General features: G+C 33.9%; 1 protein-coding gene and 1 long non-coding RNA gene across 3 annotated transcripts; one reads left to right on the top strand and one right to left on the bottom strand.

Moving 5' to 3' along the window:
- Positions 1-1,601: 1,601 nt before the first annotated feature.
- On the bottom strand, positions 1,602-1,906 carry lncRNA:CR46431 (long non-coding RNA:CR46431). Its single transcript, NR_167824.1, has one exon. It is a non-coding gene; the product is annotated as a long non-coding RNA:CR46431 (long non-coding RNA).
- Positions 1,907-11,943: 10,037 nt separating this feature from the next.
- Positions 11,944-13,569, top strand: CG40198 (uncharacterized protein). 2 transcript variants are annotated; one of them, NM_001276244.1, is made up of 2 exons: positions 11,944-12,071; positions 12,131-13,569. In NM_001276244.1, the coding sequence occupies exons 1-2, from the start codon at positions 11,972-11,974 to the stop codon at positions 12,583-12,585; spliced, it is 555 nt and encodes a 184-aa protein (NP_001263173.1). In that variant the 5' UTR covers positions 11,944-11,971; the 3' UTR covers positions 12,586-13,569. The 2 variants fall into 2 exon arrangements, with proteins under 2 accessions (NP_001263173.1, NP_001015164.3); NM_001015164.4 differs by having other exon boundaries at positions 12,131-12,671.
- Positions 13,570-20,641: the final 7,072 nt, after the last annotated feature.

Genomic DNA, 20,641 nt, shown 5'->3' with positions numbered 1-20,641 from the left:
ATATTATATTATATTATATTATATTATATTATATTATATTATATTATATTATATTATATTATATTATATTATATTATATTATATTATATTATATTATATTATATTATATTATATTATATTATATTATATTATATTATATTATATTATATTATATTATATTATATTATATTATATTATATTATATTATATTATATTGTATTATATTATATTATATTATATTATATTATATTATATTATTATTTTCAAGGATTGTTTTTGTGGGCGAAGATGGAGGCGTGGTCAGATCAAAAAATTAACAAAATCTGAAGTTCTATTTAAATCCTAATTATAAATATAAAAAAAATCAAGTTGCTATCTTTAAAATTGTGATTAATACCAAGCTTTCCGGATTTTTACCCATAGTGCATTTGCCGTATTGTAGCACGTAATGTGAAGAAGGGAGCAAATTGTTTTTAAAAAAGTTAATCGAAGAAAAAATGACCATTTACCCCCGGAGTGACAACCTCGCAATGCCCCAAATATATGAGGCATACAGATCCGTGCAAGCGCCGGAGTGGGTAGTTGCTAGGATGGGGTGCGGATGACTGACGTTGTCTATCCGTTAATTTCAGATCGATACTCGGTGGTTGGGGTAGCGAATTTATTTTTGGCCTTTGGAATAGAAGTTAGTCTGCTGTGAGTAATTTTTGGCTGTCGCTCCAATGAGAAAAAATTTAACTTTGAGTTTTATCGAAGCATAAATTTATTGAACATCACTTTTACGCCGTCCAGCTAAACGCAAATAACAGACTGACATCCAACATCAAGAGCTTTCGTTAGGGTATTTTTGGCATGCTACCAGCATTGCAGATAATCCTTCGAATGAGTTTGTTTTTGATTAGGATAAGGACACAGGGGCACACCTTTCCACCATAAATGAGCTAATCGGTTTAAATTTTGATGCACGAAGCCCTTAAAATTTCATTTTCGAGCGAAATCCCAGGAACGCACACAATGAAACGCGTCAGTTGTGCACGCCACTTTTACATAGGCACGGTAATCATATTCAAACTTCCGCTAAGATTCCCTTGCGCCCTCAGCAGCCATAATGTAGTTTGCAGATGCCAAAGCACGTGTTTCACAAGGTTGGCCACGCGCAAAAAAGGTGGGCGTTGCGGAAGACCAGAAACCAAATTGAAAGCTGCCGCGACGGAAAGCGATTTCATTGAAGCTATTAAAATATTAAAGCCCATTAAGTCAGGCGGTGCGGTGCGTCTTCGTCTGAGTAGAGTAGCTTTTCGCGGCGTGTGCACTTAGGAAAAAAACGTTCTGAATGTGCCTTAAATCGTGTGTATTTAGTCTTAAAATCAGTTTTATACCGTCTCGTACTCGTAAAAAAAAATATTTGTCTCTTTTGTCTATGAACGTGTGGCTATGAGCTTTTTGGTGTAAGTTTATTAACTACATACGGTCATGCATTTTAAGAACATACGGAATTATGATAAGACCAATATGGTCTACCTTCATAAACATGCGGACTCATATACATACATACGTAAGAATTAATTTTTTTCAAATAAGGAAAAAATGGTATTATTATTAAATAGGAAAATACAAATTTGGTTACATTCTATAACGCTTTTACTTAATTTAATATATGCCTACATTTTATTTCTTTTGTATAAATATCTTGTCTATCAGTTCCGGGTTTTGTAGACAGCCATTACGTACACTCGCATTCCATTCGACCGTCAGTTGATTTAGTTGTGGTTGTAGACATTGACTCTTCCAACTTCCGTTACCTAAGGGCTTTGTTTTTATATGTTGTGCAGAGTTTTCCGCCTGAATTCCGTCTTCCCTTTCGTGAGATGCAATAATAATCCTTCAAAAAAAAAAACTAGAATTATACACCCATCAAACAAAAAACAAGATAATGTGCTTAAGTCGATTTCCGTGAGAGTTATAGTTTGTAATTTTTGATTATAAAATAATTGGTAATATTTAATAAATTATGATGGAAGCTATTTGTCTAATAATATATATGTTTAAGATTCAAATTACTAAAATATGGTACCATTATGTACCGTATAATTATATACAGCAAGGTTTGAAAGTGCTTGTTATGTTAAGGATAGTTTTTCCATTTGTTTTTTTTTTCTTAAATTAAATCATCCTATCTGAATAAAAATATAAAACAAGAGAGAATGCTGCAGTCGACATTCCCGAATGTCAGATACCCGTTACTCAACGTGGCAAAAAGTTTTTTGGCAAATCAATGGAAATTTACAAAACTAATAAAATTATGAACAAATTTCGAGAAAATGGTTCAAAAATGTGGTCGTGGCAGTTTTACGCGATTTCTGGGCGTTTGAGCTGATTGTAAAGTTATGTTTGGTTCTTGTCATTTTTTAGTCTTTTTAGACTTTCATTTCAAGGATGCTCTTGTATAATAGTAGTGTCAAATTAAATGGTTACAACCCCGACTAATATAATCAAGTAAATGCAACGCTTGGTTGGACTATTGCAGCAGTTGAGGAATATTTGGGGTCTACATAGTTTTTGATGCAGTGACAGTATGTTTGCGACACCCCGTATGTGCTTTTTCTCCGAAAAATTTCTTAGGAATGGTGGAACACGGTGGTTCATAACCAATGATTTGGGGAAATTTTCGTATTATGAAGTTAGACTAGAATATAGGGTCAAAACCGAATCGGATCATAATTCATAATTCGTCGTGCTCATCGTGAGCATTAGTCTTAGAGGACGTTCCACTTTTGTATACGTTCCATTAGCACAATGGTCGGTAACATACAAGTAAACTTGTCAAACAGTGCTATTCAGTCAATTTAATCAATGTCATATACCCGATCGTAATCCAATTCAAAATTTCTGAAGGCAGATTTCTGAATGGTACCTTTTAGCTTTTGGGAGGATTTGCAAGGCTTCTGGAACCCCATTAATGCAAAGGGGCTGTGCGGACTATAATAAAATCCAAGGACATTAATCAAGATACCAAAATAAAAGTTAAATACAGTGTAATTTTATAGGTTTTATCATTCAATCTTGAAACTGTTATTTGGCTGTGATGATTTTCGAAAGATTTACCACTATTATTTTGACCAAGTGTATATACATATGTATGCTTAAATTTAAATCCTATGCAAAATTTATATAATACGCAATATTAAAGAAAAAATGTTTAATTAATAATTTTGATTCATTGATGATATTTTGATGACAAAGTGTTGATTATGTGATGATCCCCATATGAAACCGTATTTTGTACTTAACGTTGCATCGATGATACTTTGATGTATAGGCAATAAAAAATCGATGTAATTTTTTTTTTTGTGATTCACTGATTAAAAAACTGTGAAAAAGAGCTATGATTTACCCGTTAAAATGCGCTGGTGGGCAATCATCTGCAAGGCAATATGCATACATATGTATGTATAACTGTATTGGGAATAATTAATAATATGGAAAAGAAACGAAAGGACAAAAAGAAAAACGCATAAGTAAATTCAAATTAAATATTTTTAAAAATTTTTATTTATGTAAGTGGTACTTGCATTATACAAACCTGAAAATCGTCGCTAAATTTGTAAGAAAACACTTACAACCTTGACAATTCAAAATTGAAAGTGCAACTGAACAAAAACGGAAACGAAATATATCAAGTGAAAAAATGTATGTGTCTATTTCTATTTAAATTTTCATGTTCACAATTTTAAAATGAGGACATTGTGAAATGAAAATATAACTGCAAATGATGATGGTATTAATTCTGCAGAGACTTTGTGTAGATAACACAGGGTTCGGCTTGTACCCGAATGTGCACGATTGTAAAGATATGGGATTTTATTTTCCTTAACATATTCAAAAAAGTACATCCAAATTCTTTATAGTGAAACACTCTATAAAGCCTTCCTTCCACTGAATGCTGCTATCAAGCTTCTGCAATGTGGAAAAACAATTATTCGTTGTTCTGCGGATCTCCGAGCTTCAGACTTGGAAACGAGATAGTGTGTATGTGTGCGTGCTTCTGCTCGAAGACGATTTTCGGGCCGGAAACAATTTTAATCTAAGAAACGAAGTTATCTAACGTTTACATATTTATGTTTATAATTAATAATATGTAAACTGGCTCTGGGGACTGTAATCAAACAAACTTCAACTCATAAAATATATAAAGTTGCAATCTGGATTTTCTTAAAAATATTACAAACATACATAGTTAAAAATGAATATTTATAAAATAAATATAAATATGCGACTTGTTTATAGCAATTTATTTCTTGAGGCACGACGCACGGACATAAGTACCTAAGAGTGATTCTCTTCTCTAATTTTTCACACGTCACAAGCTAAAGATTGTCATAAGAGTATGACAATTAATCCAATGCAAAGTCAGTTATGAAATGTATATATTATGATATTATGTACATAGATTCGGTTATTTCTATTTTTATGCTACATTCAAATAGTTATTATGTTAAGGCAATGGCAAATCAGAATTCTTACATTGTGCGAATTGTTCAAAAATAATATAGTTTTAAAGTCCTAGAACTTGTAAAGTGGAATCCATATTTTGGCCAATTTACAATGCATGAGCATACGTGTGCAGGGGTCGGCTGGCATTTGAACAAAAATTGAGAGACCCTGGAGGCAGTACAAAAAAATCGTATGGCGTTCTTTATAATGCGTTTTTTGACGTTCTCAATAAAGAATTTACGTTTCTGTTTTTGAGTCATGATGATCATCACAGTTTTAAACAAGTGGTACTTACGAAAAACAAATCCTTTTCTTTTGTTTTATTGCGTTTCTTTTCTGTTGCTCTTTGAATTTTTTTTTTTCAAGATCTTCAGTGATTTCTTAGAAATTTTGCACAAAGTACCACAAAACTAATAATATTTATAATTATTTCATTTGATTTTAATTATGCGTTTTTTTTCGTTTCCTTTCCATTATATTTTCTTTTCTCCATTATTTCATTTTAAGAGGATCTTTGTATTTTATTTTATTTTATTTCTACATTGTTATTGTTATTAAGTATTCCAAATACATACATATTGTCTTGCATATGTTTGCCTTTCGTCTACCAGGGTAAAAATAAGCATTATAAATCAACACCGCTACTGATACTGAAATTTATGAACTTCTGTTTAAATAGAATACAAATTGAAATATTTATTCTTTGGGAACACGTCATACTCTCCAGAAAACTCAATAACAGGCTTCCTGATAATTTATTTTGGAAAGTATTCAGAAACAATCCTAAATAGTGTTTACGAAAGTATTGCATTATATTCTGCAATACTTCTTTTGGAATACACCCAGAAGCCTTTCAGGGAATGCATCCAAAAGCCTTTCACGGAGTGCTAACAGATTCGTTGCACTGGAGTTATGCAAGAGAGTCTTACGCCTGGCAAAAAGGAATAGTAGCTTTCCTCCAGAACATGTTCCGGAGTAATGCCACTTCCGAAAGGGCAGTAAAAATTTACGTTGAAAAGGACGATAGACAAATTTGAATCTCAACAAGAGAGAATACTATAGTCGAGTTCACCGACTATCAGATACCCGTTACTCAGATAGTGTGAATGCGAACGCGAAATTTTATAATTTTTTTGGGATATCATATCGATAGATATTGGGGAATAAAATGAGAAAAAATTTAAAATTGTTTGGGCGTGTCAAAAAGTTTTTTTTGGCAAATAGATAGATATTTACAAAACTAATAAAATTATGAAAAAATTTGGATAAAATGGTTCAAAATGTGGGCGTGGCAGTTTGGGGCGTTATAGTGGGCTTGGCAACATGGGTCAACAAACATGCTCTGCGTCTTTAGAATCTGTAAGCTAAGTCTTAACCTTCTAGAATTGATAGTTCCTGAAATCTCGACGTTCATAAGGACAGACGGACATGGCTAGATCGACTCGGCTTTTGATCCTGATCAAGAATATATAAAGAATATATATATAAAATGGTATATACGATCGGAAACGCTTCCTATTTTTGGTATTTTTTCTCTTACTGTACCAAAAACATGTTAGCCATGGCCAATCTGATGCCAACGACCTCCCAAAACTGTCAACTGGACACGTTAAAAACATTTTTCGCCGCACGCCCACCTCCTGAGTATGGTTGTAAAGAAAATCTACAATAGTGTTCTCTACTGTGCCGTTACTAAGTTTGATGACGAGTGCATCTCATTTTTGACATACAGGTAAATATGCATATAAATAAACGAGATTTGTGTTCGCTCTCTAGAAGAAAAGTCCTCTGAAATCCGAAAGGCCGAAATATCGACAATGAACATAATTTAATAGGGAAATTTTCTCGATTCAGAAAGGCTTCTCTTCGGCTGGGATTGACAGGGAGAGATAGTTGTTTTTCATAGAGTCTAACGACTGGTATTTATTTTTATGGTTATAAGCATAAAAATATGGTTACATTTCCTAGTTAGAATATTACATAATTGCTCGTGGACTCAGCCCCATAAATTGAAATGTCATTGAGTGACATTCCTTTCCTTTCAAATATAAAATGGTTTTGTGATATGCCTCTATATTTAATATCTTAGCTGGCTATTTCAGCCTTTCACCTACTGAGAATTATTCTGAAATAATTAGCCTTTATCAGTGCCGGTACTGAGCCTTTAATATTATTACGACTAACCTACCAAGACTGGTTTCCATCATCTCAAAATCCTTGTTCAGGGGATGTTAAACTTTTAATTTTATCTGGCTAACTTAAAGAATGAGACTTTTGGTCCTAACAAGAACGAATGTAAAAGTCAGATATGGTGAATAAAATTGGAAAAAAAATGTATAATTGTTCAACGGTGTGGGCGTGGAAGATTTTGGGCGGTTTGTGGGCGTAGGAGTAGGCGTGGCAAAAATTATTTTGGCAGATCAATGGAAGACAAGACCAATAAAAATATGAAAAAATATCAAAGCATTTTGCATAAGTGTTGGCGTGGCAGGCTTGGGCGGTTTGTAGGCATGGAAACATGAATCAACAAACTTGCGCTGGGTCTACATATGTCTCTGGAAACTGTATTCTAAATCTCAACTCTTCATACGGATGGACAGACGGACATGGCCAGATCGACTTGGCTATTGATACTGATCAAAAACATATATACGTTATATGGTCGCAAACGCTTCCTTCTTCCCTTTTTTTTATGAGTAACGGGTATAAAAATAAACGAGAAAGAAACAATAAAACTTTTAAAAAGTTTTTCATATTTCACAAAATAATCCGACTGGGTATAAAATCCATGCAAGTGGATCTGAGGGCAAAAAAGGGCAAACCCCTATTATTAAGAATAGGGGTCTTCTGCAAACGAGTTTTGAATGAGTGGAGCCACCACTGCCCATATGGCACGCGCAAGCGGATTTCATCGTAACTTATAAAAATTTGCAAGGACAAGCTGGAAAAGGCGTATTCGTAACAGATTCTAAGATATGCACCACCCGATAGCCACTGATCAGATATGTGCCGTCAGAATATCATGTTTGTTAGAGATCGGGAGAATATTATTTTTTAACCTACGTAAAAAAATCCTCTACTTCTCTACTATCTGAAGTCTGCTTTAAAAGTATTTGGTTGGAAAGCTATTTCGTTTACAAAATTATTATGAAAGCAAAGGTTTTTGTAATTGTTAAAACACAGTTTTAAATTTTAATACCAGGACTATTTTTAGGAAAAGATTTTACCGTCACTCTTTTTGACATCTGAAGTTTCCTTTTCTTTTTTTCCTTCGTCCTTTTTATATCAGAAGTTTAAGTAGGTGAGAATGATATAGACGATTCTCTCGATTACCCAATACCCGTTTCTCAGTTACTGGTGTATCAATAGAAATTCGCAAAAAGGTTTGCTAAGTTGTGGGAATGACAGGGTCATGTGGCTAGTGGGCAAACAAACAAAAGTTCGCTGCATCAACGTTTCTTAAATCTGTGTGCATAATTTCAACTATCTATCTTTTATAGTTAATGAGATTACAGCGTACCTACTGACTGGCGAACAGATTGAGTCTGATCAATAATATATATACTTTCTAGGGCTGGAAATGCATCTTTTTTAAATGTACGTTTAATGGGTATAAAGGTGGAATTAATTAAAACCAGAAGAGAAAGCTATGTATGACAAGCCAAAGCTTGTATAACCTTGCAGTAACTATATATTTAAACAAGAGGGAACGATACCAATAACACTAGAATAATAATATTAATAATAAAGTAATAATAATATTATAATAATAATAGAATATTATAGAATAATAAAATAGAATAGAATAATAAAAAAAAATAATGGAATCTAGCGTCTTTGACGATAACCTAGTGGGAGTGCGAACGAGAAAGACAAATATTCTTTCTAGCATATTGAAAAAAGTTAACACAAAAAAATAATAAAATAAATAACCATTTTTCGAAAGTGTAAGCGTGGGCGTTTTGACCAGTTTGAGGGCGTTAGAATATCGATAGATATTGGAAAGACAAATAATAAATCGAAAAAATGTTAATACATCTTGTACCCGTTATTCGAAGAGTACAATGTGTAAAAAACTATGGAACAGATACGAGGAAGCTTTTCCGACCATATAAAGTATACATATTCTTGATTAGGGTCAATAGCCGAGTCAATCTCAGGAACTATAAAAGTTAAAATGATTAGATTCGACATGCAGATTCCAAAAATATGGGCGCCGAGAAAGTTAGTTTCCTGATGTTGCCTCGGCGGAACAGTTATGGGACAGTTGAGAACGTTGGAGCTCTTACTGATATCCGGCACGCTTAATCTTAACTTTTTAATACTTATTGTTTCGAGGACCTTGACGTTCGTAGTTACATACGGACAGACATAAAAACGTGTTCTTCATATGTTAAACACTTCTTACTTTTTAACTGAACCAATAACGGTTATAAATTTCTTTAAAGAATAAATTTGTTGCCGGCTTTAAACTCCGTCCATGAGGCAAGGTGTTTCTGCTCGAAGTTTTCCCCTGTTAATTTCGTAAAATATGTCAACAAGATACTTTACAATGGGCCATAAACAACAGAAACATTGCTCTGTGTTACCCGAACTGAGAAATGTCAGCGAAATCATCGTCTGTTTACATAGGATTCCCCCACAGGCGCGCTTAGCTTCCTGCTTTAGACGAGAATATAACTTAGTACTAGGGCCCTGCTTACTCGGATGTGCTGTAAAACCATGCATTAGTTTTATGGCATTATGCTTCATATTAAAATATGCTTAATTACGAAACATAATCAACAAGGGTTCGACGCACGTCATTGTCTTGTCTCTACGCCTCCTCCGGTCTACGGAAATCGTGCACATACATATGCCGGTGTCGTGTTTTGAGCTTGTCTACATATTGTCACTTACGCACGTGTGGGGTGGTATAGTCAAGAAAATTTGTTTTAAACAAGAAAGTCGGCAGCTAAGTATCATCATGAGTAGCAAAAAATATTTCATTACAGCAATATTTGCTTTGCTCTTTTGTGCATATACATAAATAAGTTAAAAGTCTATTATCAGGAACCAACCCCGTTACACATCGTGGCGTGCCGAAATTTTTTTTTTTTGCAAATCGATAGAAATTTTTTAATACCACACAATTTACAATTGTGAAAAAATCAACACGATTTTCAAAGGTGTGAGCGTGGCAGAGCTGCGTCTTTTTTTTTATTTTTAAAATCTGTATGCTGAATCTCAACCTTCTAGCTTTTATAGTTTCTGAGATCTCGACGTTGATACGGACAGACGGTCATGGGCAGATCGACTCGAGTATTGATTCTGATCAAGAATATATACACTTTATATAGTCGATAACGCTTCATTCTGCCTGTTACATACATTTCAACGAATTTAGTATAAAAAAAGACACTATGGGCTGAATCAAAGACATTAGAATAATTATTCTAGTGTCTTTTGCTGAATGGTACTGAAAGGATAAAGATATTTAGTTTGTGTTTTTATATTGGGTATCTTATATAATACCAAAAATTATATATTTTTATAGGTTTTTTTTGGTAACTCCTAAACGGAGAAAGGCTGTTTTTGTGCATTGACTTACACTTGACCAAAGACACTAGAATAAACTAGAATTCTAGTGTCTTTGACTTGACTATATCTTTAAGAACCCAGAAATTGTGTGCGTGGCCCTTTACATTTAATGAACAAATTTTCGTATAGGGGTTTCTTTAATTTCGTATGCTTTTTCTAGGCCAAGCAAAAAACAACTGAATTCATGATAGTAATTGCATATTAAGTTATTTTACTATTTATTTTATTTTTTATTTATTTTTTAATGATAACCATAAAAATAATAAAAATTAATGAAACAAATCAGCTAGAGCTATGTTTAACTCGCTTTTAGCTGAAATTAATCTTCTTTTGTCTGCCATTTGGATCCTAAAGTGCGAAAAAGTGAACTTTAAGAATGAACATTCGAATGAAGAAGGATTACATTATCTACAACGTAGTATAGGTATTATGTTGAAACTAGGTAAAACTCATGTTTAAATCTCAAGTTAAAAATAAATTGGTTTAGCTCATACACCTAACAGCGCTACGGGACTTTTTTGAAATACGCAACACTAAAAACTAATCCTATACTAACATAATGATGTAATCAAAACATAGGTAAAACGAGACACTTGATTAAAGTGTAGACAGTAACTATATATGACCGGAATTAAAAATAAAAATAATTGATTGAAATAAAGCATATTTTTATGAGATAAAATAACGGAAGCACGAACATTTCCTTAAACTTATAGGCCCATATATTGGGACGAATAAAAGTAAAACCAAAATTATTCTACACGTAAGTACTTTACCGGAACTGGCAACACACAGCAGTTAGCAAAGATATTTTGGAATTTTTTTTAATCCACTTTTAGTTCAAAAACTTTCTTTTCAAGCCTGTGGATCGATGTTTAAGAAAATTGATTACCAATATGCCTCCATGTTGGTCATGATAGGCTAAGAGAAATTAAAAGGTAAGCATACAGATTCCAAAAACATATAAGCAGCAGAAGTTTGCTGACCCACCTACTCTAACGAAGAATATAATGAGAAAAAAATGGGCGGTTTGTGGGTGTTAGAGTGTGCGTGGTAAAAAGTTTTTTTTAGCAAGTCGTTAGAAATTTGGAAGACTAATATGAAATATGAAAAAATATAAAAATATTTTTCAAATGTGTGGGCGTGACAGTTCTGGTCGGTTTACGGGAGTGGCAATATGGGTCAACAAACTTGTGATACGTCTATGTTATTAGAATCAGTATTCTTATTCTTAACATTATAGCTTTTAATGTTCCTGAGATCTCGAGGTGGATACGGACGGAGGAACAGACAGACGGACAGGGCCAGATCAGAAATATATAGACTTTATATGGTCTACATCTATTACATACTTTCAATGAATATAATAAATTTGTTTTCGTTTTGTTGTTTGCTTGCCAATTTCTATGGGAATACACTTTGGTCACGACCCTCCTTACACCTACAAAACGGTCAAAACGGCTACGCACTCACTTTTTAAAACAATATCGATTGATATCCCTGAAAAATGATGAAATTTCGGGTTCGCATTTCGACTAGCTGAGTAACTGAAATGAAAAAATAACATGAAAACATGAACAAAATTGAAAATTTAGTTTTATGATTTACGTTCGTTTTAAAACCAAATATATCTGTTTGATTGTTGTTTAGATAAAAAGCTAAACGCATTAGTAATAATTTATAGCTCCTCGTTTACTTATCTAATACTCACCAAGTTATAACAGCGGTGGCTTCATCTAGGGGCACAAGTGTGTATGCTAACCACTTGAGGTCTAGCATCAAGCAAAGTGCTTGTCGTACAACCCTCTTTCAGCTTGAGCCATCAAAAGGCAACAATAACAACGGAGACTTTTTCGAAGAACGCTATAAAAGCGAACGCGGGCTATCCACTTCTAGTCATAAAGTAGTCGCCAACAGCATGTTGAAAACTATATCGATTGGTGTTCTTATCGCCCTCAGTGGGGCCATCATTGCAGAAGGAAAACCTGTCCTTATTAAGGTTTTCGCTCCCAGCGGTGGTATATTATTTGCTGTTTGGGGTAAATTACAAACTTTAGTGTTACTTCTTTCTCCACAGGCTACTCCAGTGCCAGTTACCAAAATACAGTGGGAGCATCGCCTTTCACCAGTCAGCTTATCTCTGGTCTTATCTCATCAAAAATTCAACTGTTGAACAGCGTGCTACAGACCAAGTCTTCTTCCGGGGGGTTCCGTATTGGTTTCAATAAGTCTGTCAATTTATTTGGCCCCACAAGCGCCACGAGCACCACCGAAAGGCCTGTGACACACCATACCACCGAGGTAAACACAGACTTTACTCCGGATGAATCTAGTAGGACTACTCAACTTTTTTACTCGACAACAACAGAAAGTTTTGTCGAAACGCCGATCCCCACAATACATCCCGAGCCACCAGCCACTACCACTTCAGTGATCCCAATAGAGAGCACCACATCCGTAACACAACCACCCATCTTGACGACACCAAAACCTGGATACTCCTATCGCACCCCCATTTCCCCCACCAATTAGTTCGGTGAAAATCTATTTTTTGTCAACTCAAATAACGCAGCCCCAGCAATGTTCGCAAATGAGTAAATTTCTATAATTAAGTGACTAATTTGCGATGAATTGGGAGAACTGTTTCTTAAGTTAATCCAGGTATAGATAAAGCGGAAGCTATTCAAGGCTTGTCGCACATTGTTCATTTTCACATCAAAGAGCTCTGTGCGATTGTTGTCTGACAAGTCATGGGGATTATTAGCATAGAAACTGGTTTTTAGAGAATTATGTGGGCTACAAGGGAAGTGTTAAATGTTTCATTAACCACTTTTCAAGTTTTACAGGCAGATTCTAGCGCCCGTTCCAAGTCGCATCTGCAAATGACTTGGTTCAAGGCAAACGAATTTCTTTGTCTGGGGCATAACAATCAATTCCGCAGATCTGTATGTTATTAAATATTTTACAGTGTTTGGCAAGTTAGTATCTATCATCGAATTACTTATTTACATTTCAACTAATATATAAATGGTTTAAATTTAATATATCAGCAGTATATCTGCTATTAATTATAAAGAAGAGAGAATGTTATAGTAGTGTGAATGCGAGGGGAAATATCATAATTTTTCTGGGATATGGGTGGATATTGGGGAATGAAAAGAAAAAAAAGGTTAATTGGGCGTGGCCGGTTCGGCGGCTTTAGGGCGTTTATATGGGCGTGGCAAAAAGATTCTTGCAAATCGATTAAAATTTACAGGACTAAAAAAATTATGAAAAAATATTAAGCAATTTTTCAAAAGTGTGGACGTGACCCTTTTGGATGTTTTTTAGGTGAAAGGCGTGGCCAGTGTTTTTGGTAAACAGATAAAAATTGTCAAGGCAAATAATAAAACGAAGAAAATCTAAACATTTTTCAAAAGTGTGGGCGTGACAACTTTCTGCGCCTTTGGGGCGTTAGAGTGGTCGTGGCAATCAGTTATGTAGAAATTTACAGGACTAATAAAATTATGAAAAAATACCCATAATCTTTTCAAAAAAGTGATCGTGGCAGTTTTGTTCGGCTTGTGGGCGTTAGAGTGGGCGTGGCAACAATGCTCTGCGTCTATGTCTCTAGAACCTGTATGAATCTCAACCTTCTAGCATTTATAGTTCCTCATATCTCGACGTTCATACGGACAAACAGACAGGGCTAGATCGACTCGCTTTTGATCCTGATCAGAAAACTCTTGTTTTTGCCTGTTTCATAATTTTCAAGGAATCTAGTATACCCTTTTACTCTACGAGTATGAAAAAGAGAATGAAAAGAGAAATGAACAACAAAACGCGAAAAACAAGGACTGTTTAATTTTAAAGAAAATCACATAAATCTCTTTAAAGCTAAATATATTTATTTATCATCCCGGCTTCGCTTTCAAATATAATTCTGGTACACTGGCTGAACACAACAGACAAAATATTGAACAAAAGCAAGAATAACGTTACAGTCATAATAACGGTATTGCAATTAAAAATACCCACTCAAAATCTTTAGAAAAGTAACGAAAAATCTCCCTTTTAATATTTAACATTTTACCCAATAACTCGAAGAGGATGAAGTTGGAATATTTAGTTCAAAACTTCTAAAGCACAACAACCTTGGTATAAAACCGCTACTAACGAAATATTTCTAATGTCTCACATTTCTACAACCATTTATAATTAAAAACGAAACAACAACTTGTACTTCCCAGAATAGTCGGAAACCATTTTATATTTAATACATTAAATCTTATATACTCATAACGTGGAATATAACTGAAGAAAAATTTAATACAAATTGTGAAAATCAAGACATTTTAATTGACAATAACAAAATTATAAAAGTATTCAGTTGTACGTACAGCAAAGTTAAAAGACATTTCAAAATGAAATAATATTTAACAATACCTAATATTTGCCAAGCGCAATATAACAAAAGCTTAAGTAAAAGAAATGATTAAGTTAACATATGCAAACATAATAATTTCATATTTTATTTTTATACGAAATGCAAGACAGCGCCAACTAACATTATAATAACCTCTCTAAAACCTAAAATATGTAAAAAAGTGAACAAAAATATTAAAATAGTTATTGAAAAAATACTGCAATATTAGACATTGAAAATACGGTACCACAATTATACCCTTGAGGCCAAGCGACCATCTAAAAGGCGGGGATGTGACATATTCAATCTCGATATGAGAAACTTAAGCCGAACTTTTGAAAAACTTTAATCTTTAAAAGACTCATAGTGCAGAATCATACCATTAAACAATATAAAGCTTAAATTATCGATAAAAAACAGTCTTCGAAGAGTGAAGCGCTTTGAAAGATCGGTTAAAGAATTTAATATGAAGAATGAATATGTAACTACATATATATAGTGACATATCCATAAGTCCCTAAGACTTAAGCATATGCCTACATACTAATACACTTACAACATATACACCCCAATACAACATACACTACTCCGGATGTACCCAACAGATACCAGATAAGAATAAGATTGTTATATGATCCTCAAGAATGGAAAAAACCCCAATTCTAGATAAGTCACCCACTGGTAGACTAAACATCCGTCCCCTAATTTAAACAATTCCTTGCTTAAGCCTCACCCCATCGTCACGTTCCCACGTTCAAAGCTTGGAGCCGCAATCCCGAAAAACAAAAGTATCGATTTCAATAAACAAATTATATGAATCTAAGAGCACTCTAAGAGCAGATGCACTTGAATCCAACAGAAACGGAAAGCTTTTTCTCTTCACGATCAAGATCAGCGAATTAAAATAGTGATTCAAAAATATTTTAGAGATCCGCAAAAGAATCTACGTGAAAGTAGTATTCAAAATAAAAACCCGTGCGGTCGGAAACAAAAATTAATTTAAATTTTTTAATTCCAAAACTTAAAACCAAGTTTAAAGAAAACTTAAAATCAAGTCTAACGAAAACTTAAAACCAAAATAAACTCCAGAAAACAAAAGACATCATGGCAGTCCCACAACTCTCAGAAACACATCTAAACCAACTGCTAAACCAAATCAAAGAATTAAACTACTACGATGGCGCACCTGGCAAATTATCTGGATTCGTCAACCAAGTGGAACAACTGCTCAGTTTATACCCAACACAGGAAGCAAGACAGGCACACGTCATATATGGAGCAGTGAAGCGGTTATTAGTGGATTCAGCCTTAGAAGTCGTAACCCAGGAAAGAGCTAACACATGGCTGGACATGAAGAAATCACTGGCAATGGCATTCAAAGACCATAGACCTTATGTAACACTCATCAGACAATTAGAAGACATATCATACCCAGGAAGTATCTGTAAGTTTATAGAAAAACTAGAAACACAATACTGAATTATGGTCGATAAGTTCGAATTAGAAAGTGACCCTGTTGATAAATCGAATCATACCGAAATGTTAAACAAAACCGTTAAATCAGTAATAGATCGAAAACTGCCGGATAGAATTTATATGTCTTTGGCACGAAAAGATATTGATACAATTTATAAATTAAAACAAGCATCAATGGAATTAGGCCTTTATGATGCTATTCCAGAAAATCACCGTTCTAATAGAACAGAAATGAACAAACGTAGGAACAGGGAAACTATAATCAAAATAATAATCAAAAATATTACAATAATAGAAATCACAACTACAGTAATTATTATCCTAGCACGAATCAGAATCATAATACACAACCACCTCAAAATTCGACTCAACCTATGACAAATCAAAACCAGTATTCACCGCGTTTCATACCGAATAATCAAAGAGAGAATTATTGTGCATTTAGACGAGACTTAACACAAGCTCAGCAGAGCAACCCACTTAATAACACCCTTAATTTCCAACCTTCGACATCAAATAATATAAACAGACAAGGGCCAGTAAAAAGACAACGCGAGAGTCAGAGTGACCAAAGCAATACAGGATCATCAATTAACATCATAAGAGAAAATTTTGAGAACTTAGAAGAAAAGGAAGAAAACCTAACAGTATACACTATTAAGGGACCAATAAAACTAAAGAAAAGTATAATAATAAATCCTACTTCAGTATGTCCGTCTGCTCAAAAATTCTACATTCACAAATTTTCTGATAACTATGATTTCTTGTTAGGTCGAAAGTATTTAGAAGATACAAAAGCCAAAATAGATTATGCTAACGAAACAGTAAGACTAGGCTCAAAAGTATTTAAGTTTCTCTATGAAAAAAAGAAGGGCGAGACCGCATCCAAACGCCTTGACCCAAAACAAGAGAATGATTCCGCTCTAGTGGACAGAATCAAAGCAAAAATGCAAAAGGTTAAGAACCCACCTAAGTGCCTTAAACCAAAGCATCAACATCAAGAGAAGGAGACTGCATTACCCAAATGCCTCATTTCAAATGTTGTTAAAGACACAGTGGACAATGATGTAACACATCTCGATCCCATGTCCGTTGACAACGACATAGTCAACTTCGCGATTAACAATGAGTTACGCGAATGTAACGAGTATAGACTCGAACACTTAAATGTAGAGGAAATTGAATGTTTAATGAAGGTCCTATACGAATATAGAGACATTCAGTACAAAGAGGGCGAAAATTTGACCTTCACCAGTACTATTAAACATGTCATCCAAACTCAACACGAAGACCCAGTATACCGTAAACCCTACAAGTACCCTCAAAGCGTTGACCAAGAAGTCAACAAACAAATTAAAGATATGATAGAACATGGGATTGTTCGCAAATCGAAGTCCCCTTATTGTTCTCCTATTTGGGTGGTCCCCAAGAAGGCAGACGCCTCTGGGAAAAAAATGCAGGTTGGTAGTCGATTACAGGAATCTAAATGAGATAACTGTTAACGACAAATTTCCCATTCCCCGAATGGGTGAGATATTGGACAAATTAGGTAGATGCCAATACTTTACAACAATAGATCTAGCTAAGGGATTTCACCAAATCCAGATGGATGAAAATTCTATTGCAAAAACAGCATTTTCAACTAAGCATGGGCATTATGAATATACTCGTATGCCTTTTGGTTTAAAAAACGCTCCAGCTACTTTTCAGAGATGCATGAATAATCTTCTGGAAGATTTAATATACAAAGACTGTTTAGTCTATTTAGACGATATTATTGTTTATTCCACTTCATTGGAAGAACACATTTTATCCCTAAAGAAAGTCTTTGAAACACTGAGAGACGCTAATTTATAGTTGCAACTAGATAAATGTGAATTCATGAAGAAAGAAACTGAATTCCTAGGACACATCGTCACAACAAATGGCATCAAACCAAATCCAAATAAAACCAAAGCAATTACAAATTTTCCATTACCCAAGACACCTAAGCAAATAAAATAATTTTTGGGATTATGTGGATTCTATCGCAAGTTTATTCCTAACTTTGCCAAAATAGTTAAACCCATGACCCTCAAATTAAAGAAAGGTGCTATAATAGACACCAAATGTAAAGAATACATCGAATCATTTGAAAAATTAAAAGTTTTGATAACTTCAGACCCGATATTAATCTATCCTGATTTTTCAAAACCTTTTTCTTTGACAACTGATGCTAGCAACGTAGCTATTGGTGCAGTGTTATCACAAAATCACAAGCCAGTTTGTTATGCCAGTAGAACGCTAAACGAACATGAAATCAACTATGCTACGATTGAAAAAGAATTGTTAGCTATAGTTTGGGCTACAAAATATTTCAGGTCATACTTATTTGGCAAAGAAAACCATGACGCGGAAGCTCTTTCCCGCACGAAAATAGAAGAAGTTATGGTTGGCGAGGTCGCAAACAGCGCAGACGCAACTATACACAGTGCCATTGAAAATAATCTAAATTACATATCTATAACAGAAAGACCAATAAATTTCTTCTCTAGACAAATAGAGATAGAAAAAGGCGATAACGATACAACAAGTGTACAACATTTCTTTCAAAAGTTAAAGATTAGAATAGTCTATAAAGAAATGACACCTGAACTCGCCAAAAACCTCATTAAGGAATATGTGTGTACCAAAAAGAGTGCACTTTATTTCCCTAATGACGAAGATTTTCTGATCTTCCAGAGGGCATTTACCGAAATTATAAGCCCTAACAATTTCACAAAACTCTTGAGATTTACCACAAAGTTAATTGATATACTAACGTATGCAGAAATCAAAGATTTAATCTTAAAGAAACATAAGGAACTTTTGCATCCGGGTATAGAAAAAACAATCAATTTATTTAAAGAAGAATATTACTATCCTGATAGTCAAAAGCTTATTCAAAACATTATCAATGAATGTGAAATTTGTAATCTGGCAAAAACAGAACATCGAAACACGAAATTGACATATGAAACAACACCAGAAATATTTAACACAAGAGAAAAATACGTGATAGATTTTTATCTCACAGGAAACCAGATAAGAAAAAATAAACAACATGTCAGAAGACTATGTAAAAACCCATGACCAAAACACGATTATAGATGTAATCAATAGTGGTATAGATATAATTAATAAGCTCAAAGTAGATAAAAAACAACACCAACAAATTGCAGTACTAATATTTAAGCTACAGCAATTTACAGAATATATAGAAGACATAGAATTGGGTATGCAACTAGACTAGGAATCATCAATCCAAAGTTACTAAAGCATGACTATTTAAAACATGTAAATTCAGAAAAAATGCTAAAGATAAAAACGTCAACTTGGCTTTAAACAGACACGAACGAAAATTTGATTATTTCCCATGTTCCTAGCGAAGTCACTAAAGCTCCAATATTCCAAATTGTTCAGTACCCAGATGAACATAATTATATTCTAACCGAGCAAATATTCGATAAATTCTACATATTTGATAACCAAGTATTCCATAAAGATACCAATAGGGTAATATTCGACAAATGTATTATTGGAATCATCAAACAAGAGCAAGCTCAATGCAAATATATTAAAACTCATAAAAATTACCAAATAAATTATATAGAACCAAATATACTATTAACATGGAATATTCCTGAAACAGCTGTTAACCAAGACTGTATAAAAATAAAATATTAATATCAGGAAACAACATCATTAAAATTAAAAAATTGTACCATGCAAATAGATGAATTCTTAATCTCTAATAATCTAGCAGACTTTACACAAACAATTTATATCACCAACAATGTAACACGTCTAGAACCAATAAATCACTTTCAAACGGGAGAAATGATGGAATCCCATGTAAAACACTATAACTTTTTCCAAATTATATGCATTACAACGTTCGTCATAATGATAATTAGTTTGACTCTGTATGTAGCATATAAGTTTAAAAATATACCTAAGAAAATCATTGTCAAATATCGTAAGCAAAAAGAACACACGCACCTTGAAAATAATGTCAATGAGAATATTCAACAAGGAAATAATATTACCTTATACCCAAATTTAACGACCTGAGGACAGGCCACATTCAAAGGTTGGGGGAGTGACATATCCATAAGTCCCTAAGACTTAAGCATATGCCTACATACTAATACACTTACAACATATACACCCCAATACAACATACACTACTCCGGATGTACCCAACAGATACCAGATAAGAAAAAGATTGTTATACGATCCTCGAGAATGGAAAAAACCCCAATTCTAGATAAGTCACCCAATGGTAGACTAAACATCCGTCCCCTAATTTAAACAATTCCTTGCTTAAGCCTCACCCCATCGTCACGCTCCCACGTTCAAAGCTTGGAGCCGCAATCCCGAAAAACAAAAGTATCGATTTCAATAAACAAATTATAAGAACCTAAGAGCACTTGTATCCAAGAGCAAATGCACTTGAATCCAAGAGAAACGCAAAGCTTTTTCTCTTCACGATCAGAATCCTAAAGTCTAAAGTCCATATTGGAAAAGCTCGATACCGAGGCTTGAACGTCAATCAAATCAGAATTATTATCAGAGTTCAGTTTGAGACCTAATTGTAAAAGGTCCGTGTTCTTCTCAAATAAGAAGTTTTGTAATCATTTAGTGAAATAAAAATTATATATTTTTTCACTTATAAATATTGCAAGA

The sequence above is a fragment of the Drosophila melanogaster genome, chromosome 3R (assembly GCF_000001215.4).
Source record: "Drosophila melanogaster chromosome 3R".
NCBI lineage: Eukaryota > Metazoa > Arthropoda > Insecta > Diptera > Drosophilidae > Drosophila > Drosophila melanogaster.
This window is presented reverse-complemented; position numbering and strand designations above follow the sequence as displayed.

Excerpts from the sequence above, each read along its gene's own strand:
- CG40198 (NM_001276244.1), top strand. The coding sequence starts at position 11,972 with ATGTTGAAAACTATATCGATTGGTGTTCTTATCGCCCTCAGTGGGGCC. Across the intron at positions 12,072-12,130 it reads GGTTTTCGCTCCCAGCGGTG|GCTACTCCAGTGCCAGTTAC; the intron begins GTATATTATTTG and ends CTTTCTCCACAG.